Source organism: Misgurnus anguillicaudatus, chromosome 22 (assembly GCF_027580225.2).
Source record: "Misgurnus anguillicaudatus chromosome 22, ASM2758022v2, whole genome shotgun sequence".
NCBI lineage: Eukaryota > Metazoa > Chordata > Actinopteri > Cypriniformes > Cobitidae > Misgurnus > Misgurnus anguillicaudatus.
This window is the reverse complement of record NC_073358.2, coordinates 44,467,124-44,492,666: the sequence shown is the minus strand read 5'-3', so window position 1 is coordinate 44,492,666 and position 25,543 is coordinate 44,467,124. Positions and strand designations below refer to the sequence as shown.

At 38.5% G+C, this 25,543-nt stretch overlaps 1 protein-coding gene across 1 annotated transcript in view; it reads right to left on the bottom strand.

Moving 5' to 3' along the window:
• The window catches only part of galnt9 (polypeptide N-acetylgalactosaminyltransferase 9), a 184,756-nt gene that overhangs the window by 148,067 nt on the left and 11,146 nt on the right, over positions 1 to 25,543 (bottom strand). The window contains exon 3 of the mRNA XM_055198580.2: positions 20,373 to 20,517. Coding sequence (XP_055054555.1) covers positions 20,373 to 20,469 — 97 coding nt within the window. The 5' untranslated portion in view covers positions 20,470 to 20,517. The remainder of the gene's footprint in view (positions 1 to 20,372; positions 20,518 to 25,543) is intronic.

Here is a 25,543-nt window from a genome sequence, read left to right as displayed (position 1 = left end):
GGGTCGAGACCAATTAAAACACTTAACTTAAAACACTTATAATAAAATGTGGAATATGCATATGATTAGGCACTTCTTTTCTGTGTGTGTGTGTGCGTGCGTGCGTGCGTGTGTGTGTGTGTGTGTGTGTGTGTGTGTGTGTGTGTGTGTGTGTGTGTGCCATCAGAGAAGATGATAAAATAATCAAAGGCATTGCAGATATGTGGGAATTTATATTTGTCTATAAGCAAATAAAAGTGAACAAACACTAAAGAGCTGAAATCAATTCAACCATTTATTCTGAACTGTCTTTACATGGCTTGCCATCCACTTAACACAATGCATGTGTTTTTAGTAATAAAATTAGAGAAATTGTCATCGGGAGAAACTTAAACAATGCTTAAACAATGCCAATATCATATGCCAAACCTGAATAAACTGCAAAAAATTAATGAAAAAAAAATAATTCATGATGTGCCATCAGTTGTGGTCTTGCCCGGTCTTGAAATAAAATTCTGAGTCCTCCTTGTCTGAGACCGAGACGAGGCCGAGTAAAAAAGAGGTCGATTCCAAGACGAGACCAAGACCTTTAAAAAGTGGTCTTGAGACGGTCTCAAGAACTACAACACTATGTTTCAGCAATACATTTCTAACATTTGTAATTTAGAAACAACTCTCGGAAATGACTTTACCTTTAAAGGGATAGTTCACCCAAAAATGTACATTTTGTCAGCATTTACTCCCTCTCATGTTGTTACAAACCTGTATGAATTTCTTTTTTCTGATTAACACGAAGGAAGATATTTTAAGGAATGTTTGTAGCCAAGCTGTTCATTAGCCCTGTAGACTTCCATGGTATTATTTTTTTCCTACTATGGAAGTGAATGGGGCTGAAGATTAAATACAGGTTTGTAACAAGATGAGAATGAAAGAATTATGACAGACTTTTCATTCTTTGCTTTCAAAATTGCCTACATCTTTACGATGGTGAAAATCAGTAAGCGTTAAACAACGCATACATAAATTAATTATGTTCAAGGTTGTTGTGATTACATCATAGTTCAAAAGACATACTTTTGACCTATCTTTTATATTATCTTTAAAGGGGATATATCATGAAAAACAGACATTTTCCATGTTTAAGTGCTATAATTGGGTCCCCATGCTTCTATTAACTTAGAAAATGTGAAAAAGATCAACCCAGTAACTTAGTTTTGGTAAACCATTCCCTGCAATCATGTGAAAAAATAGGTCATGGAAATCTGTCTCCCCTTGTGATGTCAGAAGAGGATAATACCACTCCTTAATCTGCACTAATCAACCATGGCACTGCCATTTAGTACAGATATCAACTCATTTACATTTAAAAGGACACACCCAGAAACGGCAATTTTCTGCTCAGACCTAAAAAGTGGCAATTTTAACATGCTATAATAAATGATCTGTGGCGTATTTTAAGCTAGAACTTCATATACCTACCCTGGGGACACCAAAGATTTATTTGACATCCTAAAAAAATATTGTGAAATGTCCCCTTTAATATTGACCCAGTATTGTTATGTCAAAGATTGAAATCATAATAAAAATGATAGGTGAAATCCAACTTTGATGCTTGTTATCTCAGAATTAGATTTTTGGACGTTAGCATGGTTTTCACAGGCGGGGTCTCGTTTTTCTTAAGGGGGCTGTGAAGGGGATGTACCCTAGAAAAGGGGGTACCATAAATGTATAAATCTCCCAAATGTATAAATGTAAAAAAAAAAAAATGCATTTAATCATGTCAATCATATTTGAAAGTAACATCTCCTGTTCAGTTTGCACATTTTCTGACAATGTGTTTCTTTTTTTGCGAACAGACGTTTACCATGTGGGAAGTCCATGTCTACAACTATTCCAACTTGCTGTTATCATATGAATTTATTCAAGGCATGTTCGCTTACTGCCCAGATTGTTTCTTTAATCCCTGGGGTGTAGTGGCGTTTCAATTCTGCTCGGCTGCCAACATAACAACATCTAGTCATCCAACCGCAGTGTTCTTTATCGCACCGGCATGAGGGAGCTAAGGCCTTTGAGCTTCAAAAACACATGCTGTGTGTGACGACACAGCCCATAATCACTGTGCAATTATGGTCACTTGAGTGAATCTGTCAGTAAAAAGTCGAAACGACCAAGAATCCTGGGTAACCTAACACATGCATGGACTCTAAATCAGGCTGCACTGCTATAAAGATGGATCACTTCAATATAAAAGACACTGATGTATGTTTCATGCATGCATGCACATAGTGTTCCTGTAGATCAGAGCTTTCCATTAGCAGTGCAAAAGGTTATGGGTTGGATTACCACAAATGCTAATAAAAAAACGTATACTTTGAATACACTGGATAAAAGCATCTGCTAAATGCAAAAATGTAAATGTTAATGCATATAACAAAGACAAAGAAGGAGGGTACATGGTTTGTAAGAAAATGCTGCAAGGAATATGGAGGCAGGTTTTTGATTGGTGGGGGTTGTTTGGAATTGGAAGCAGTTGGCCTTGAAAATCCCAGATTATCCATACAGCATAAATTCATCCAACCCAACATGAGATGACTACCGAGAACTCAAATATGAGCCATCGCAGCTGTTCACATTGGGTAATAACACTCAAGAATTGATTTCAAAATCTGAAGGCAACAGAGACATGAGACACGCATCCTGCTGTATGCTCCCTTCAGGGGGTCTGAAACCCATCAATACGAGATTTTTCTAAATGTATCAACCGACTGAATTAATTTTCCTGCAGACTTCCTTGGTGCAGCCTGGTGAATATTAAAGAAATCGTTACACAAGAATTTTCCACAATAATCCATTTTGCCATGGGACTGGCAAAGACTTTGGTGTGCTATCCACGTACCCTAACAATTTGCACTTCACTGTGTTTTAGAGGTATTCTATCACTTAAACAGGAGCTAATTTTTTAGCTTCCTTGCTTGGGGCTTCCTCTGAGCTTTCACAATTCCCCTCACTTTATAGCCCCATAACTGCAGGCAATAACGGTGGCAGTGCTGTGTTAATTCACTGGCAGTAAATCCACTGACTCTGGAACAGGTATGTGTGCGGAGCGCGGACACGACCAGATCGCAATCCAGTTTTAAAAACCAGCGCATTCAAGAGCACACACACCGCTGTAAAGCATAATGTGTGCATTATAAAAGGTTGTCAAGGGCTGTAATTTTAGGCTTGTGTCCCATTAATTTATGCTGAATGTTTTGAACTTTGGAGACTACAACTAAACCCCAAGCTTAACATTTGGTATTTCACTTCAAAATGTACAGCATTTTATTGTTGTGCAACAGAGATTAAAGAAAACGTTTCAATCCCTAGCAAGCCTATGGTCCTGTTGTGCACGTTAAAGGAATAGTTCAACCAAAAATGAAAATGATGTTATTAATGACTCACCCTCTTGTCGTTCTAAACTCGTAAGATCTCTGTTCATCTTCAGAACACAGTTTAAGATGTTTTAGATTTACTTACTGACCCTCCATTGAAAATCTATGTACGGTATACTGTCCATGTCCAGAAAGGTAATAAAAACATCAAAAAAAACTTTATTCAGCATTGTCTTCTCTTCCGAGTCTGTTGTGAACCGCGTGCAGGAGACTGCAGTGACGCTGCTGACGTGTTATGTTGCGCGCCCCACATTTTTTTTGCGCCCGAGCTTCGTTTACAGTCTGACGGAGATGCACGCTGTAAATTTGAAAAAAAAATCTTTGCAAACATGTCTGAGGATAACATGTCAGTAGAGTCGTACGTCAGCAGCGTTACTGTGCACGCGCATTCGCAAAAGACGCAGAAGAGAAGACAATGCTGAATGTCAAAGTCAATTTTTTTTTTTGGACTAATTTTTTTTTTCGATGATTCAACAAATTCAAATTGACCCACTGATGTCACATGGATTACTTTGATGATGTTTTTATTACCTTTCTAGACATTGTCAGTATACACTTTCTATGGAGGGTCTGAAAGCTCTTGGACTAAATCTAAAACATCTTAGGGGGTTTTCACACCTGCTTTGTTTAGTTCAATTGAATCGTACCAGAGTTCGATTGCTCAGTTGGTGCAGTTCGTTTGGGCAGGTGAGAATGCAGCAATCGAACTCTGGTGCGCACCAAAAGCAGCACCAGCTTGCAGAGGTGGTCTCGGTACGCTTTCAAACGAACTCTAGAGCGGTTCGTTTGTAGTGAGAACACGATAGGAGATCGAACCGACCTAACTGCAAAAGTACTGCGCATTTTGGACTAAACCAGCTGCCGTAGTCAACTGGGCAGTGCATTATCGGATGAGGAAGTGTTTGTTGACCGTTTCTATTAGCAATACTAGCACAATGACAAATCGGGGACATACCTGGAGTTGCAAGGTGGTGCGGGCGGAGCCTCGGAAATTTTTTGTCTTCGCCGCTTGTAGTGCATTAAACCGTTGTTTTCAAGGCGCATCCGCGATTCATTCTGAAAATGAACAGTTTGTCTAGAGTGCTGTATACAAACTATGTATAACAACCACGGAGACATAATTACAGCGCGCAGCCGTCTGTCCATGGTGTCTGCTGTATTATCCTTCTTTTTCGTTGGAATTTGCCGCACGTTGATTCTGACCAATCGTGAAGCCGTTTAGGAAATACGTTCAAATACATTTTGCTAATGAGTGATGTTGATCTTATCACATGACAGAATTTTGGTTCGTTTCAATTGGTGCGAATCAGAGCAATCAGTGTGGTGTGAAATGGAACCAAATCTGCTAAAAAAGTTACAATTTATCATTTTTTGCTTTTGGTCCGGACCAAATGAACCGAATTACAGATGTGAAAACGCCCTTAAACTGTGTTTCCAAAGATGAACGAAGGTCTTACGGGTTTGAAACGACATGAGGGTGAGTCATTAATGTCATCATTTTCATTTTTGGGTGAACTATTCCTTTAAATGTAAATTTGTATGCTATTGCGGTGCTGACAAACTTTAATATTCAAGAGAACAAATATGCTGGGGGGTTTTTTAACAAAAGGGGATGAACCCAACCGGTTGGGTTGTAACTTAACCCAGTAGTTCTCAAACTTTTTTGGTGCCCTTGTGAACAGGGCATCCCTACATACCCCCCTTCCCAAAGAGAATGTATGACTTAAAATATTCCAATAAACATATTGAATTATACAATGTAGTGTTGTTGGATAGTAGCCTTATTTTTCTGAAATTTAATTACACAGAATATATGATAAATGTATTTTATAAAATGTCATAAAACCGGAGGCTCCCTGGCACCATCTCAGGGCCCCTAGTTTGAGAACCACTTACTTAACCTATGCTGGGTTGTTGCAACCCAAAACGCTGGGTTGTTTTAACCCATTTCCGGGTTCAAAATAACACAGCATATTTTTGTGTGTGTTCGCACATTACACTCCAAAAAAACTTGGTTGTTTCAACCCATAGTTGGGTAAAATAAGGACAAACCCAACTGCTGATTTTAATGAAATGAATATGTCCATATCTGACCCAGTCATAGGTTGAAATAACCCAGCATAAGTTAATTTAAACCCAGCGGTTGGTTTTGTCCATATTTTACCCAGCCATGGGTTCCCTTGACCTCTGGAAGCCTCATTTCATCTTTGCTTTAAACTCTTTAATATTATTCCTGTCTGGATTCATCATTTTCACCTCTAATACTGTTACGCTCTCCTTGCTATTTTTATTACCAGCTCTTTCTCTCTTTCTTTCTCTCTGGAGGTGTGGAGACTGGGGCGAGAGTATTTGTCAGAAACAGACAAGCTCCACTGAGCTCTGCGATGGACAGCCCTTAAACTGAACTCAGACATATTCACAAGCACACAACCTCATACTGAATGAATGAGACTTAATCTTGCATTCATTTTATTGTGAAAAGCACTAAACAAAATAAAATGAAATGTCAGAAAGCAAATGTTGAGTTGTTTCAACCCATGGTTGGGTAAAATATGGACAAACCCATCTGTTGGTTGGGACTGGTCGATATTGGACAAAAATTCATATCTCAGTAATTTGTGGACGAATGTCGATATGCGATAAATATCTCAATATTTTCGATGAAGTGGAATAAACATTCACATGCAAGTCCAAGCCTTATGTGGGCTGTGAAAATCATCTTTATTAAAAAAGCATATGATGACAAAGAACAGGGTTTCCTCCTGTTTGAAAATATACAGCTGCACATGCTGGATGGAAAGCGGCCGAGACGCTGAGGGGTAACGTGTCCGTGACTGCGCAGGCGGCTGACGTGTCCGTGGCTACGCAGGCGGCTGACGTGTCCGTGACTGCGCAGGCGGCTGACGTGTCCGTGGCTGCGCCGGTTGCAGCAGCTGCTCCGACGCCCCCTTAGTCCTCTTCTTCCTCTGTCTGGAGGCAGGGAGTGCAGGACGGGGACCGGAGTAGTCTCCGGCGCCGGGGAGACGAGAACCGATCTCCCCAGCTTGATCGCCCCGGTGAACATGCCCCTCAGGTTGGGCGGTGTCGGGCGGGATCCGACAGGACCGGCTGGTCTCCGCCTGGCGTTGACTTCGGGTCCGCATACAAGCGGGTCATAACACTCGTAACCCGACTCGTATGCGGGACGGGAACCCCTTCCCCGTATCGCCAGGCGACTACCGGTTAACATATCTGCTGGGTTCTGTTGGGCTCGTTCGTTCTGTCACGACACAAATAAGGGAGAACCCAAACGCAGATAAGATGAAGAAATAACTGAGGATTTATTTAAATAATAAACACAAAACCCACAAGGGGGTAAAACAGGAAATGAACACAGGTGATAAAACACGGAACTGAGAGACACACACGGGATACAAAATAACAAGAGACTCTGAGAATGATTCAGGTGATCCGGAAGATGGGAAAAACACACACTGAATCTAGACAAACGAACGAGCACACGACAGAGAACGAGAGGGCATTATAAAGACACCACACCATTGGGGAACAGGTGAACATAACTGAAATCAGACCTGAATCATACACCAAGGTCTGGCAAGATCATGACAGCGACAAGACGCTGGGAACACGTGGAAGCCACACACACAATATGACTCCACATGTCCCCACACAGAACATAGTACTGTCATGGTCTTGCCAGATGCACTCTGACCTCAGGGCGCACTCACATTATCCAAACCAAACCAAACCATGCCCCAGCGCGAATGTCACCCCTCCCTACTCCCCCATGTGCATGCACTCACACTGTACTTTTATCGATCCGAGTCCAGGCGCGCTTTCGTCATTAAGATGCGATTGTTTTGAAAAAAGCAGGAAGTAAAGCTCTCACTGAACACTGGAACCCACCGTAATGATAGGTCTGTGTTTTTTTATTCGGAGTCTTTTGGTGCGCGATTACAGACAGCCCTCTCACATGTCATCATATTGCTTAGTTGATCTGTCACGTGCGCAGCGCGAACATTCACGTAACCCCGCTGCGCGCATCAAAAGGTTTTTACGGAGGCAGATGAAGGTGAGTGGTCGCGCAACTGACGTCTTCACCTTTTGAATCGCGCTCAGGCGCGATTGCGCTCACACCACAGCCTTCCGCGCCTGAGCCCAAGTGAACCGCGCTCCGGCCCACCTCTGCAACCCGGCCGCGGCGGGATTAACCAATCCGCGCCCGGGCGCGGAACAGAGCATTCACACTAGTCAAACGAACCAGGCTTTGGGGGTCAAACACGCCCGAGCGCGGTTTGGTTTGGATAGTGTGAGTGCGCCCTCAATCTAGTACAAAAGGTCTGGCAAGCCAATGACACGGGCATTACATCTGCAGAATTCCGCTGAGTTTTCTGCCGAAATCTGCGTCCGCAAATTCCGTTTGGGCTCCTATACTCCTGCTGCTGTTTAAGTTGTCACGTTATTGTTTGTAACTGTTCTGAATCGTTTTTTTCATATATACGTTTTTTATTCATTAGTTGATAACCTGCTGTTTGAAACATTAAAGACACACTATGCAGTTATTTTACCTTAATATAACAGCTTCAAAGTTATTTCAGTGGTAAACAAAGTCATTGAAGCGCGAATCATCCTCCTGTTGAAGCTCGGGGAGGACGCCGCTAGCAAAACCAGCAATGCAAGCTTGAGAGAACCGCCCCTAACAAATCTCGCGAGAATCATGACTTGCTTTACGGCAACAACGTCACACACGTTTGGCTTGTTCGACTTCGTGTGGCGCTGCAAGAACCGACCGCCGAATGACGTCTAAGTACCGCGAGAATGATCCGAGACGGCACTTTGACGTCATCCGGCTGTAGGTTCTTGCAGCACTGCATGAAGTCGATCAAGCCTATAACAACTGCACGCGCGAATTTGAGACGTGATGCTAAACGATTTAAAAGTTAAGAAAGCGCGTTCGGAAGAGAGTAGGAAAAGGAAAAGAGAATCTGACCTCGTTAGGAACCGGACAAAGGTCCCACTCTGTCAGGTTTTTACTCGTTGGCGTGAGCTAAATGACAGCACTGGATGGGATGGTGATCTGGCGATCTTGTTGATGGACTAGTAAGTAAATCTCTTATTTGTTAACTTGTTTGTGGTCTATGTTGTATGTTGTTGCACTTGCTTGTAGTATGTCATGCGATTATCATGACAACAGTTGTCAATATCTCACATAATTATCAGGACATAAATAAGCCTAGAGGTTGTAAATAGTGTAAACATGCACAATTTGCAAACTATTATGATAAATAGCAATAATCATGTATAGTGACATTATAACCAACAATGTTATGAAATAATGCAACGTACACAATTAACTTTGTCATGGCATTTTGTAATGTTTACTTGTGATTTAGCTGCAATCATGTAAAAACGTTATAAGCTAGCAATAAACTTCTTATTATCCTATTACCATCATCTGTAGTTTAGTAGACTATGCAGTAGCCTAATATTTGTATGAAATTGTGAAACATTACCTGGTCATTATCTTCGGAGTACTAGAGTGGGAAATTACTACAGTTGCAAGTATTCTCCAGCGACTCTAGGGGTCACTGTTTGACAAAAACGCAGTAAATGCATAGAGCGGCTTTAAGTAAAAAGGTAATCCAGACATTCCAGTTTATTGTTATTGAACATCCATTACGGTGGGTTTTGGATGCGGGGGTTGGGGGGGTGCCTAGATATTCGAATATATTTTGATACATTGCACGATATTCAAAAACCGTTCGAATTTGATTTTTCTCAAAAGTGACAGCCCTACTGCCCAGCTCTACCCTTGGTCTAAGTTAACCTTGAAAATGTCAATATTTCATCCAACCAAGTGTTAAAAGCATTTTCTGTCCATATTTTACCCAACCATAGGTACAGAGATGCACTGTGATAACCATTAACTGATTGTAATTAACATTAAATTAAGTTGTAAACAGAAAATTTTTTTGCAAAAATAAGAAACTGCTCCACACCAGCACACGAAGACCGAAGGAAACAGAAATACAAGGAAAGGATCAGACAAGAAAAAAACCTTAGATGAGGACACATACACATTTGAGGTGAGATCATTAGTTCGGTCTTATTTTCTTACCCATCATATTACTCTATTATCACTTTATTCTTACACCAGCCCGCCCTTTTCTCAGCATTACTTCCTAATAACATGATGTTTTATGTAATGTACTCATATAGAGTTCATTCTTTATTCCAAGAGAAACACTGACATAAAAATGTTCAATGCTTACACATCATGAATCTGAAAGCTTTTGTCAGTGCTACCGTGATGAAATCAATTTGGTTACAAATTAACTTTCATCTGTTTTGCTTGCTTCAGCAAACAGTTTTTTTCCCTGACCTTTCATTTGCTAACATTTATATGAAATATTTGCAATGTTCTCTCTCTCTCTCTCTCTCTCTCTCTATTTTCAAGGTATGTTTTAAACTGATATGTGTTCAACAAGACAGGCTCTAAAGAAGCATATGGTGTGATGCAGTCAACTGCCAGAACAAAAAAATTACATTCCACAGGATTTAAAAGCAAAAATGTTCAGCTCATATTTTAAATCACTTACGTGGTTTCTTCGATGCCATTACATTGGTAATTATTCAGAGAAATAGCTTAAGCATGTTAAATGATCTAACTTTTTCAGTCAGATTCTCATTACAGCAGAGGTCTTTAACATTATTCAGGACAAGGACACCTTAAACTCAAAATGAAATTGAAATGAAACTGTAACTTGATTTGGAACATTGTGTTATTTTTTACAAATGACTTATCTGTGAGCTTCATTCTTTTTTAAAAAAAATGAATATGCCCTCTTAATCTTTCATCAAAAATGCAAATCTCTTCCCATCCTTAAAACGATCTCTCTTTACTTCCGGCCGGGTACATCGCAGTGATTAGTAATTAGCAACAAGTCCAGCCCTACATTTTATTTCAGATGCCGTTTCACTCGGATATAAATTATTCGGGCTACAGGTAAGTGAGGAAGAAAGTATTATTATACCCACTGTAACTGTTTCATGCACAAGGACAGTGTTTTCACCAATACACGACAATCCCATGTTAACCTGAGGAGTTGCAAACTTTTGTCAACCTTATATTAATGGGGTGGCAAGGTTATTTAGGGGGTCCTTAATCCATGAAAGAAAATAACCTCAACATGGTAAAAACATGAATTCATGTCATGATTGCTGAATACTTTACATTACTGCACTGTGGTCATTACTTGCACAGATGTAGACATAATGTAAGGTTACATTTAAACTTAAAACTATTTTTTCACACTGATTAACTGTCTGTTAATGAAAAGATGATTTAATGTGAACTACAGAAACGTTAATAAACGTTGTTCAGGAAACAGCATGATATACATACCAACTTCAACACTGGGATTTTTTTGGCAAAATTAAATTAAGAATTAAATATTAATTGCATATTCTTCATTGTTATACAGTAAATATGAATTCATATATGTTGTGATTTTCTTTTTTTTTTTGACAAAGACTTTAACAGTTACTGTTTATTAGGCTCTAGGACATAACGAATTGTTTATTATAGTACATTAAATTTGGGATGGCACCGGGGGTGGCAAGCAAGATGTCTGTTGTTTATTTCAAGTAAACGGTGATAAACAGTTTTTGCAATGCGACCATTTTATTTATGTCCCCACCAATGCCAGAATCAAACCTACGCCCTTGCTCGGAGGTCAACAATTTTACGCGTGTTTGACCAATTTCACCATTTGCTGGTTAGAGATAAACCTAAAGGAATTACAGTTTAAGAAAAAAATAACTTTGACCAGCAGAGGGCCATTGAAAGCCACTAATTTTACTGGACATGGCCAACTGCTCACATCACTACTTTAGTGATACATTTTGTGAATTTTTGTATATATAAACATTAGAAGGACATTAAAAATAAATATTATTTCAAATAGTAGAATTTTATGAAGTTTTTATGCATTTTGAAATGTCTGTTTTTACAAAATGCCACAGAAATTTGATTAAATATAAGTGTGTAAATATTTACGACTGGATTTGTTTATGAGGGTTACATTCAAACATATTAAAATAATAATTTTTGTTATACATAGTCACATACTGTTAACTCTTTCCCCGCCATTGACGAGATATTTCGTCAATCAAGAGAAAACGCTTCCCCGCCAATGACGAGTATTTCCGTCTTTCCGCAATACCGCTATTATCCCTTCCACAACTTTTTAAAGTATTGCCCTATGGCAAGCTGCTGCATGTCCGTGTCTGTTTTAAAGATCGCTCTGAATGGGATCTCTATAAAAAGTCTGTCACAAAAATGGAATTTTCTCTATGCCTTTTGCTCAAAATGTGGTGTTTTTGCAGAAACCTACCCATATTCAAAAGCTGATTACAAAAGAACTTCTGAAGGTAGGATGAAACGTTTTTTTTTTGTTTGAAAGCAGAGGGTCTGTTCTTTCATTTGGTATATTGTATGTTTATATATTTGAAGAAGAACATTTTCTGGAAGGCATTAAACTTTTGTGAAAATCATAAAAAAAAACTCTGGCGCTGGCTGGCAACTTTTTAAAAACTTTTTTGGCGGTGAAAGAGTTAACATACTGTACTACATAACATTTCTAATTTACTGAATAGCTTTTAATGTGGGAACTTCATTTAAATCAATTTTCAATTTTATTTTTAGCCTATTCATGCATTTTCTGTAGCCTAAAATTTCATTGTTTAAAAAGAAAAATATGAATTTAAACTATATTTGAAGGACCCCCGTTGAAGACCTATGCTTTAAAGTGATCATACAGCTTTCTACTAAGTGTCTTACTGCTAAAGGGGACCTTGTGTCAAAATATTGCAATGCAGTAGTTCTCAAACTGGGTGGCGGGTTCGCAAGATGGTGCCGGGGGGCCCAGTTTTATGACATTTTATAAAATACTTTCATTTGTCATACATTTTGTCTAAATAGACCTCAGAAGAAAAATGCTACCAACTAACAGCACTATTTTTTATTATGTAATATGCAGGGGCGGCGTTTGCGTATGGCAGGGTATGGCAGTTGCCATACCCTAGCATTCAGACAAAACACCAGAAATCAAAGGGCTATAATGAAGCTCATTAAAAATAATGTTAAATATTTTCAGTAGAACATATCTGAACATTGGTACATCACTAATATGGATAATTTACGCGTGTGCTCGACTTCATGCTATAATACAGGAACCGACATGTGGATGACATCACCGTGCCGCGAGAGCGGTCTGAAAGCAAACTCTTCCGATGATTTCTCGCCTCATCCTCGCGGTACTTTGATGTCATCAACAGTGGCGGCTCATGACTTCTCATCCGAGGGGCCCGAATTCAAAATAAGTGTTCGGAGTATCATGTGTGTGGTTCCCTTTTCCAAAATATGTGTCATGGGTGTGGAGAGATCATGTGTGCATCATGTGTTTTGTCAAAATAAGTGCCTGCTGCACTAGCGTCAAAACCGTTTATGATAAAAGAGACGCTCATGTTCCAAAAGGCACTCCCTTAACATTAAACTCTGATTAGGCATGAGATTATGCGAGTATCTGGCAAACATGATCGTCTCTTTTATTATAAACCCTTTGACGCGTCTGCAGCAGGCACTTATTTTGGCATGACACGTGATGCACACACGATCCCTCAAAGCGCAGAACACATATTTTGAAATTACGTACCACACACATGACGGGCTACATACATGTTGTGACGAACTTCGCATCGTGCGCCCTCAGAAAAAGAAGTCACCAGCCGCCACTGGTCATCAACCTGTCGTTCTTGCAGCGCAGCTTGAATTGTGCAGGAGGTTTCATGATGACCGCTGTTGTTATAATCTTTATTTTCGCAAGTAAACTCCTTTTTTTGTTTTTAACATTTAAACAGACTCACGGTTCTCCCCCACACTCGCGCAATGCATATTGCATACATTATTCCAGAAGTAAAATGATTTGTTCTCTGTGGATAAATAAACATGTTCTCTTACACTGGGAAATTGTAGCGCAGTCGAAGTGAATTGTATTAATTATTTGCGCGCGTTTTTGAATATGGCGACTTGTGGAATAAAAACTGCACGACGACAAAAGGTAAGTCTTGTTTTTGGATTTAGCCCTGTTTTACTAAGAGTTTTATTGAGTGTTTTAGTCTTAGTTGGTTTGCTGGCTGGTATAACTACGTGTGCTCTATCACATCATTAAAAGTCTTTATTGTGTTTTTATAAGTGTTTATTGGCGGCTGTCATGACAAGATTTGTGAAGGGATGTTACAGTATGTTTTGATATTATCTTGTTTTAGTTTATCTGTTGCTGGAGTTGCACTTGACAACATTTGAAAAGCATTTTAAACAACCATGATTTCTATTTTTGTTTTTCATTTGTATTCATTCCGTATTGTTGTCAGTAAGTGTACATCCGTGCAATCATAGTATGATTTTACACAGGTTGGTGGAGTATGTACACATATGGATATAATGTGGTTTCATAGATTCGTTATTTGAATGGCCTTCTTGTACTGTACGAAGAATTTTTGCCATACCCTAGGTTTTCGTGAAACGCCGCCACTGGTAATATGTCTTGTTTCATTCAAATTCTAAGTTTAAGTTCAATGTCATGAACTTTGGGGAGGCACATAGGGCGACACCCTATACAAGTGGGGGCACATGGTTTAAGAACCACTGCCGTAATGCAAAACAATGTTCTGTACAGTGCATAGAGTCCGATTGTAAGTACATTACGGTAAATGTGATTTTTTTTCAAAATCCAAGTTATCTTCTGTGACGACATCAAGTCACAGATGCTATCCAATAAGTTTGTTTAATTGCATCTTGAAGGCATTCAAGTGAATCAAACTGACATTTTAAAGCTACCGTCCAAAGTCTCATATCACGCGTATGCATTAAAGTTTGACACCACAACATCAGGACATCTGTGATATGATATTGCGAGACTTGGTGCGCGCGTGCCAAGCCCGATTTCACGCATCCGAGCCAACCACATCGAGAGGGCCATCAGAAATCATCACTTTTCTCCACGGGATACTCGTGTCATCCTGACACCACCAAATCCACGGTGGCAGATCTGCCTGAATGAGACTGCCACTGTTGGAGCCATATGTGTCCTGACAGCTGTGTGCTTCTAATGTGTTACTGGAGCGGGATCTTTCCAAAAACTAATTCTGTAGCCAAACTTATTTTATCATCTCATTAACCGGTTAAAGTTTACTGTGAGGCTTAAAATAACTCCAATGTCACTTTTAATTGAGACGATAATTTATTATGTGGCATTTTCCCTGTGTTTGTGTGCTACGTGTGAGTTAGCTTTAATTTGTCTGTAATGTGTGGATAAAACTGGGCCAGGTATTCAGGGAGACGTAAAAGAGAAGCCTCAGCACTCTGAAAGTAATGTTCTCTAGCACAGACCAGAAACACAAAACCTGGATTATTCTACAAAGTTTTCTCTACTTCTGGTAAAGAACCAGAACTTCAGAAGTTGGGCCGATTTGTTTAAAGAGCACCTATTTCATTGCTAAAAAAATGTTTTTTGTGTATTTGGTATGTGTTTGCGTGGTTTATGGTTAAAAAATACATTATTTTCCACATACCGTACATTTTTGTAGCTCCAGATTTCACTTTCTTCCTGATACGGACGGATTTGAAAAGCTCTATGTCCCTGATTGACGCTCCTTACCATGTTTGAAAGATTCGGTCACAATGCAATGCTAACAGGAGTTAACTTACAGACTGTGAGTCCGAAGCATGAGGAATTATGATAATGTCGTCTTGTCTACATCACCAATCCCAGGAAGTAAACTGTTGCCTATCTGTGTGTTTGTTGTAGTCCAAGAAAAGAGATTTACGTTGGAGACGATAACTCGCATCATCGTTTACTTTGGGGTTTATAGCTTTTGCATATTGTTAACTAATACACACACCAAAAAAAGTAAAAACGTAAATCAGACAATATGTGCACTTTAAAATGCCCTATATATAATTTGTTCAATCTGATTAAAGGGATAGTTCACCCAAAAATGATTGTTGATACAGGTTTGCTGTTATAAATGTCTTTGTTCTGATGAACACACAGGAAGATATTTTAAAGAATGTTTGTAACCAAACCGATAAGAAACCCCATTGACTTCCATAGTAGGAAGAAAATACTATGGAGGTCATTGGTATTGGTGTGACATTGTTTACATTTCTAACAATACGATGCATTGATGCCACACAATTTTTTTTTTTAATGAGGTAGCTTTATTTTGACACTTTCCGCATCCTCATTCCTTGACTTAACGTCCATCTACGCATTTCCGCCTATGCGCGCATTTTCATTTATTTTTGCGTGCTTGTCTCAGCAAGTGAATGCAATACAGCAACAAAGCAATAGTAGCAGCAAAAACACAGCGAAAGAGACAAAAGACGTTGTGAATGCTAACAGATTGACAGAACACCTTGGTCAGCACCAGACTTTGACTGTTGCCATCATAAGCTTGATGTTGTGACATTTTTCCTTCATTTTTTATCTTTCTTTAATTAAAATTAATTAAGTTTTTAATAAATATATTTTTTTAGTTTAGTTTGTTTGTAAATGCCCCAACTGCGACAGAGATTGTGCCTTTTTTAAAGAGCAATTATCGTCCGACACATGGTAAGGATATATTTCCATCTGACGTCAGAGGTATTTAAGCCAATCACAACGTACAAAACAATGTGCCAAAAACCTACGGGCCTAGCGTTTCAAAACGTTTTTCGGCAAGACATGTGAATGGCCCCTAATATTAGGCTAAATTATCAATAAATGAATTGCATCAAATTGTAATTCAATCGAATAAACGTTAGATGTATTGGCAAAGGTGGCAGAGATAATACGGTACTGTATCGTCACGCAATGAACTGTCCGATTTACACCCCTAGTCATTGGGGCTTCTGATCAAAAAAGAAACGCAAAGCAGAAGTAAATTCCTCTCAAACAAAGCTTTTTCAATCTGGTGAAGTCATCCAGTATTTCTCATATTGCAAAATAAAATAATTGCAAATATTGTCAGTTTTCAACCAATAACGTGCACTTGCATCCCTCATTTAATGCAAATCTATTAGATTATTTTAATGTTTATCCACCGAATCAACTTACAATTTTAATGGCACAGCTGTTAAAGACAAAGGACCAGATATGTGCTGAAGATAAAATAGACTCCTTACCCAAGGACGTATAAGGCAGCCGATAAAATATTATTAGCTCACGATTAAATATACAGTAACCTTCTGTAACTGACAATTTACACAGATATTTTTCCACTTATTGTTCATCTTTAAAAAAGAAAACATGTTTACATATTAGTAAGTAAGTATGTCAGATTGCTTTAAAAACAGTAAATGTTCTTTACATTATGTTTAATGATTTTCTATAGAAAAGTGACTTTAAGACTGTGTGAAACTGTTTCATGCATTGCGATTATTTTGATATGTGTGGCACATTTGCGGCACATAAACCTGTGTTTTGCCACTACGAAAAATTGTAACTTCAAAGCAAAACAGCAAAGCCTAGCAGATGTTTTTCCCTTCCGAATGTCATACTGCAATACTGATATTTTATTATTCAATCCAACATATCTCACAACTGAGCCAGGTTAAGGAATCAATTTGTTTAAGGTTTCAGACAGGAATTTGATTTTCAATCTCAAGGGTTGAGATTGAACAACAGGGCTCTCTTGCTATTACCCAGAATGCATCGGCATATCATTACAATCCCTTTCAGAAGAGAGGCGGGTCAGTCGTTTCGTAACCACGCTGAATCTGGTTGTAAATCCAACCATCTAAATTCAATCACCATACAGTCAAAAAAGAAAAACACCTTAAAAAGGAGGGGTAAAAACCAACCTAAATCATGACAAAACAATCCATTATTTATATAAAAAAGTAAGATTGTGGAAAAGCAGTTCCTTATACTATATTGATCTTATTTCTTTTCTACAATACATCAAATGTATATCACAAATGCTGTTGCCTCATGTTAAAGACACAAACATCAACAAGGGGATTTTTGCTACCCGAGGCTCAATGTTTCAGGATGACTTGTGTCAACACCTGCCCTTACTGAGCTATATGGATTTACACACCACTAGGCAGCAATCTGTGATGTGAATGCTGGCCCAGGGTGCTAAGTGTCACACTGAGCGATCGAGCAAGGTGGCAAAAAGTTACAGAAATACAACGCTTTCCTTAGTTTCATTTGTATACTTATACTGACCTATAATAAATTATATAAATAAAGAGTTTTGTTGCAAAACGAGATAACGAGATTGTTCAGAAATCTAGTTTTTTGGTTGTGCATTCCGATTAATATCAATAGGCTTTATGCCCAGCTGCACTACTTCCTGAACTTCAGCCAGCTCCTTGTTTCCTGTCTGCCATTATTGGACAAACTGATTCATCCAGGTGTGCCTAACCTCAGTAGTCACAAACAAACTGATTAATCCAGGATTAATCAGTTTGTCCAATAATGGCAGACAGGAAACAAGGAGCTGGCTGAAGTTCAGGAAGTAGTGCAGCTGGGCATAAAGCCTATTCACCTGCAGTTGGTTTGTTTTGATGTAAACCTTCATAACTTAAAAAATACAGCTAAGTAGCACCATAAAATAAAATAAGATCACGATAACATAATAATAAACATGTTTTGACAAAAATGTAAAAAAATGGATTTATCTCGTTTTGCAACGAAACTATATACCATATATTATATATTAAATCGATAGAGAGTATAAGAAGCAGAATACAGCGGCTAAGAATAAACCGTACAAGCGAGCGTAGTAATAATGTGTGTATATATGTGTGTGTGTGTGTGTGTGTGTGTGTGTGTGTGTGTGTGTGTGTGTGTGTATGTGTGTGTGTGTGTGTGTGTGTGTGTGTGTGTGTGTGTGTGTGTGTGTGTGTGTGTGTGTGTATATATTCGCCTTAAACGCGTCTTCGCCTAAGTTGAAAATATTCAACTCGAGGGAAAAATTCGCATGACACGAAGTTAAATCCCGCAAGTAATCTAGAGCGAGTAACGTGATGCCCCGCGTTTGGTGTGTACGTAGCATTACTGCGGGTTCACACCAGACGGGAGGTCAAGGATTTGCGCGAGTAGATTACATACAAAGTCAATGCAAAGACGCGATCAGACGCGTCCTCGTTTGGGGCAATGCGAATTACGCGATAAGGGCGGCATTTGCCGCAAAAACACGCACTAGTCGCCTCAAACACGTCTTCGCCCAAGTTGAAAATATTCAACTCGAGCGAAAAATAAACATGAATGGACATTAAAACATTGCTAAAACAATAAAGCTGGTGATAGTGGCCTAAGACTTTTGCACAGTACTGTATGTGGCCCTGGACCACAAAACCAGTCATAATGGTATTTTTCTTATATATCATCTAAAATCATGAATATATAAGCTTTCCATTGATGTATGGGCTAGGACAATATAACAAACTTTTTGAAAATATGGAATCTGTGGGTGCAAAAAATCTAAATATTGAGGAAAATCACCAAGTTGTCCATATGAATGCCTTTGCAACACATTTTAATAATAATAAATACATTTTGTATATATTTACCATCAAAATTTTACAAAATATCTTCATGGGACATTAACTTTACTTGATATCTTAATGATTTTGGCATTAAAATTAATTTATATAAAATATATGCAAAGGGTATACATACACCGGTAAACGAAGACGCGAGTTATCGTCTCCAACGTAAATCTCTTTTCTTGGACTACAACAAAAACACGGATTGTAGGCAATAGTTTATTTCCTGGGATTGGTGATGTAGTAAAGACCGACATTATCATAATTCCTCCCGCTTGGACTCACAGCCTGTAAATTAACTCCTGTCAGCAATCCATTGTGTGTGAATCTTTCAATCATGGTAAGAGCGTCACATTTCCGGCTGACATCAGAGGTGTTCAGGCCAGTCACAATTTACAGATTAGCTGGCCAATCAGAGACACGGAGCTTTTCAAATCTGCGAGTTTCAGGAAAATAGTGAAATCTGGAGCTACAAAAATGTACAGTATGTGGAAAATAATGTGTTTTTTAACCATAAACCACGCAAACAAATCGTATTATACCAAATACACAAAATAACATTGTTTTAGCAATGAAATAAGTGCTCTTTAAAATGTTAAAGCTTTGGTACAGAGTTACATGATCTGCACAATCCATGCTTGTCATTGCACACTGCATGCTATTCTAATGTGACAGAAATTAAACACCGTACCTTTAAACGACTGAATGCTACTGCCATCTCAAATACTGTAATGATGAAGCTATTGAATGCTAATGGTGTTTGACTGTACAAACCTAGAGGTCTAGCCTCTTAATTGTCCTCTCTAAATCCATGTCCATCTGCTGGACGCCATCCAGTCAAATCGCCTGTCGGTATGAAACACTTCTGGAGTACCGATGGGGCGGCTTGTGGGAATTCTTAATTAACATGGTTTCACCATTAATATCCTCAAGATCAATAAACGACAAGCACGGCATTAATGTAGCATTAACCCATTTATGGAGATTAACAACACTTGAGTGCATTGTTCATTAACGCTAACCTTCAAACGTTGCGTATGCACTTGAGAACGCCATCACTTTTTAAACATAAACTGCAATGCAGCGTGTCTGTTCATTGAACGCACATTTATTAAATGGACGAACAATGTGTATAAAAATAAAATAAGGCCAGGCAAGGGCAACACTGACACAGAAAATGCCTGATGGAAAATTGCACACAGTAACCAGCAAGGAAAGCTTTGACATGCTGACACACACACACACACACACACACACACACACACACACACACACACACACACATCCATCCCTGGAAGAATGCTGACAGCAAACAGTGTTTTCTCTTGATATGAGCTGAGCTAACTCATCCAGTCACTCACCCGCTGGGGTCTCATCCATTCTGTCTGAGACAGAGCTCAAGTGATTGCCCCTCTCCACTGATGTCGAGGTGAGAAATAAGGTGGAGAACATTTGCATCCTATGGATCGGATATTTTCAGGATAAAACGGAATCGTGTTTTCTGACCTGCAGAAAAAACATGCATTTATTTTTGTGCAACATAATATCTCCTAACGGTGTTTCTGTGTGCATCTGTATAACATATTCTGCTTAAAAATCATTGCATTGTTTATTTTGCCTAAAGACACTTTAAAAAATGCTTGACAGTTGCCCACACTGTTAGATAAAATAGTCAAAATATATAACCAGCTGTCACTGGGGCAGTACCATTTAAAGGGGACATATCATAAAAATCTGACTTTTTCCTGGTTTAAGTGTTATAATTGGGTCCCCAGTGCTTCTATCAACTTTGAAAATGTGAAAAAGATCAACCCAGTAACCATTCTCTGCAAGCATGTGAAAAAATAGGTAATTGAAATTTGGCTCCACTTGTGATGTCAGAAGGGGATAATACCACCCCTTAATCTGCACTATCCAACCACGACACTGCCATTTAGTACAGAGATCAGCTCATTTGCATTTTAAAGGACACACCCAAAATGGCACATTTTTGCACACACCTACAAAGTGGGAATTTTAACATGTTTTAATAAATTATCTAGATGGTATTTTGACCTAGAACTTTACAAACGTACTCTGGGGACACCAACGATTTAAAATGTTGTCAAGCCGAGTACCAAAACCCACTTGTAGCCAATCAGCACTAAGGGGCGTGTCCATTAACCAACATTGTTGCCTGGGTTGCGTATGTGTGGGGCGGGTCTATCAAAAGAAGGTCCAGATTCTATTGGGGTAGGGACGTAATTTCAAATGTCAACATTGGCTTTTAGAGATCGTGCACCCCGCCTTTAATTAAAAAATAGACAGCATAGGCGTGTGTGTAGTGTAATTGTTATCGCAGAAATAAGCCCCGACGCGAAGAGGTTGGTCTTGTATCACACTGAAGGGTATGATAAGAACCGTCTACCTGTACATTATTCTTGCTTAATACACGGCTATTTACATAACAAGTAGGTAAGGAACATTAAATATTGATTTTAAATATTTTATTAGCTTGTTTTTAACGAATGCAGACATTCTTGCGAGGAAAACCTGTTTATTTTCAATTACTATTTTTTAAGATAAGACAAGACGTTCAAATGTCACGAACACACTATTTGGTTTAATAATTTTATTGCCATATATGTTATTAAAAGACATATTTAATTTTTTATGTAATAATAAACCGTTCCTGTCAAAATGATTTGCAGCATGAGGGTTACCGTGTGTTATTAGTTTTGACCTGGCCAATCGGAATCAAGCATTCCAACGAGTCGTGTAATAAAATGTACCATTAGCAGGGTTCCCACACCTTACTTAACTTCAAATTCAAGGACCTTTCAAGGACTTTCCAGGTCCAATACCCTCAAATTCAAGTAATAAATGTGGGGACACATTTCAAGTGAGAGCAAGGTTACATTGTGTTACCTTTTAAGATACATTGTTAAAGTTCCCTTTCGAGTGAACTCGCGGTGGGACGCCTCCAAGGGTAAGTGCGTCTGAATGTGTATATCAAATTCAACCAATGGTGAGACTTAACTAAAAAGACAGGGTGACACAGGAGCCAGGAAGTATATCGCTATCTAAAATATTGCCAAAGACGGCGTTACATGGATGCAGGAAGTATGGCAAGGGAGACGCAGCGTCTCGTTCCCTTCTCAACAGGAACAGAAGTTACATACGTAACCCGTATAAAATGTATAAGCATTTAAAGCGAACGGTTTAGCACGTGTGCTTAAAAAGTCTGGAATTTTTATGATATTATCCTACACTACACAGGAAATAATATGGATTATTTTCTTGCATGAAATAGATTCAAGCACTTTCAATGACCTGACAACTTTCTAGGGCCTTGAATTGTTTTACCCAAATTCACAAACTTTCAAGGATTTCAAGGACCCGTGGGAACCCTGAATCATTAGTAACAGATATGAATACATTTGGTACCAATATGTATCTTTGACTAATAAACTGTCTTTGGTATAAATTAACTCTTTAGGTACAAAGCTGTATTTTTTTAAAGAGTACAGCCACAGTGACAGGTGGGGTATATATTTTGACCATTTTTTACTGACAGTACAGATTGCTTTTTTGGTTGATGTTCTTTCACCCTATTAAATTATTGGTCAGTTTACCCAGAAAAGAGAGACTGTAATGTTTAAAGGTGATAATCTGCAAAGTTAATTTGCACGAGCATATATATATATATATATACAATACAGTTTCTTTTTTTTTGCAATGACAATATGTGTCTTACTCACTATCTGATACACAATATAAAATATAAAACAGATAAGTAGTACATATGTGTACATGTGTCAAGTAGGCTCACACAACCCCAGGTTGTTTCCATGGGACCATATGCTGCTTTGTATAATAAAGCATCTTTTATACTGTAACTATAATGCAGATTGGGAGAAGCCGTTTGCCTCCTTGCAACGTGATTGTGTGGGCCTGTCAGTGCATTTCCCAGCAGTGATGCGTAGGGGATGATTCAAGACGAGGAAGAGATTAATCCTACCAACAAACACACTCACTCATTCGTCTTCAAGCATATTTCACAGCTTGGTATGAGGGTGGGGCTTTATGCTTTGAGATTTCTTTAAAGGGAAGCCATCTCATCAGACCATGTTTAAAGAGACCTAAACAGCATAACATAGAATAATAATACAAATTCTACTTATAAACTTATTGCATGAATCTCTTTAAGAGCAGTTTGGTAATTAAAACTCAAAACATCATTCATTATGTTGGGGTGTCTTTACAAGGCATGCTGGGAAGTAAATGTAGGTATTTGCTGCTCTCTGCTGTTGAGCTGTGGTACTAACACACTGTCAGAAAAAATGGTCAAAAAAATCATTTTGGTACCAAATGTATACATATCTCTGATACATATTAGGACATTTTAAGGGGTACTGCACCAGTGACAGCTTGGGATAAATTTCTATTTATTTTTTCTGACCGTGTATCAATTAATCCTTATGAATAAATCTGTAAACCTGGGTAGAGTAAAAATCTTTACAACATTAGGTATGAAGACATTTAAATGAAATCCAATCCTACAATTGGATGCAAACACAATTAGCAGAGTCGCTTTATGAATATGTTAATTTGAACTAATGTGTGTACGTGTATGCGTATCAATGTGTTTAGTATTTAGCATCTAACAAATTTGTTTTGACCAGTGTCAAGGAAATCCACTGACATTAGGGGGAACTGCATTGCTTGCAAAAGAAATGTTATGTTTAGTATCAAAGGTTAAAACATTTTCAACATCAGACAGATCATTTCAATTTCTCTGACATTGGTTGCACAGTTTGAATGCATAGTGTTTGATTTAGTTTGCAAGCTATTACGTTCCCAAGTGTTGAATTTCAATCAGGGCTTGTTTAACTTGAGGAAAATGTACTACATGTATTTCTCATTCGATTTATGCTGCCACAAGGTACATGTGTAATTCATTCCATATTGGAAGCACATTAGGGATAGTTGCATATTGTTATGTCGATTAGATTTTAGATTGAAGGGAAACAAGCTCATGTTAGCTTTCAGAAAAAATTTATAACAATAATAATAACCATTTCGCAAATTTTGTTTTGCTTTCCACCTCTGACTAAAAAATAAGTTGGTATGTTCCTCAGATGGTTAGTGCTTAATAGTGCTAATACAACTTTTCAATCCTATTTGTAGTATCACTATACATTTTAGGAAAATGAGACTAAAATAACTGGAACAAAGTTAACCTCCAAGAAGCAAGTTTTATGTGTGTTGTGCGTTTTAAAATGGTACAGTTTTTGCAAAAAAAAGTGATTTCGGAAATATTCACTGGAACAATTCTAAATTTTGCACAGTGTGTTTTTATTAATATCCTAACACATTTAGGGGGTGAGAGTTGAACATTTAAAAAAAATGTTTGACCCATATTGGGACCACCCAATATGATATACAGTATATGATATATGAGATGATACGATGAGACAAGACATGATAAGATATAAATTATAAATAAATGCATCCATGTATATATATATACATACACTCACCTAAAGGATTATCAGGAACACCTGTTCAATTTCTCATTAATGCAATTATCTAATCAACCAATCACATGGCAGTTATTTCAATGCATTTAGGGGTGCGGTCCTGGTCAAGACAATCTCCTGAACTTCAAACTGAATGTCAGAATAGGAAAGAAGTCTGAGTGTCTGAGTATTTCATCATCTGCTCAGTTATTGGGATTTTCACGTACAACCATTTCTAGGGTTTACAAAGATAGGTGTGAAAAGAGAAAAACGTCCAGTATGCGGCAGTCCTGTGGGTGAAAATGCCTTGTTGATGCTAGAGGTCAGAGGAGAATGGGCGGACTGATTCAAGATGATAAAAGAGCAACTTTGACTGAAATAACCACTCGTTACAACCGAAGTATGCAGCAAAGCATTTGTGAAGCCACAATACGCACAACATTGAGGCGGATGGGCTACAACAGCAGAAGAACCCACTGGGTACCACTCATCTCCACTACAAAAAGAGGCTACAATTTGCACAAGCTCACCAAAATTGGACAGTTGAAGACTAGAAAAATGTGGCCTGGTCTGATGAGTCTCGATTTCTGTTGAGACATTCAGATGGTAGAGTCAGAATTTGGCGTAAACAGAATGAGAACATGGATCCATCTTGTCTTGTTACCACTGTGCACGCTGCTGGTGGTGTAATGGTGTGGGGGATGTTTTCTTGGCACACTTTAGGCCCCTTAGTGCCAATTGGGCATCGTTTAAATGTCACGGCCTACCTGAGCATTGTTTCTGACCATGTCCATCTCTCAAACACAGTATTAGTATAGTGTTCCTAATAATCCTTTAGGTAAGTAAAAAAAGAAAACCACAATTTTTAAAAACGATTAAAGCTTGTCAACTTTCCCAAATAAATATAGCACTCTTACCCAACAGTCTGAATTACATTTTACAACTACTCTTGGTTACATCTAGCAGATGCTTGTTAATTCTCTTTTGATACATAACGCATTCAACACTAATTGCTGGTACTGTCGACTCCT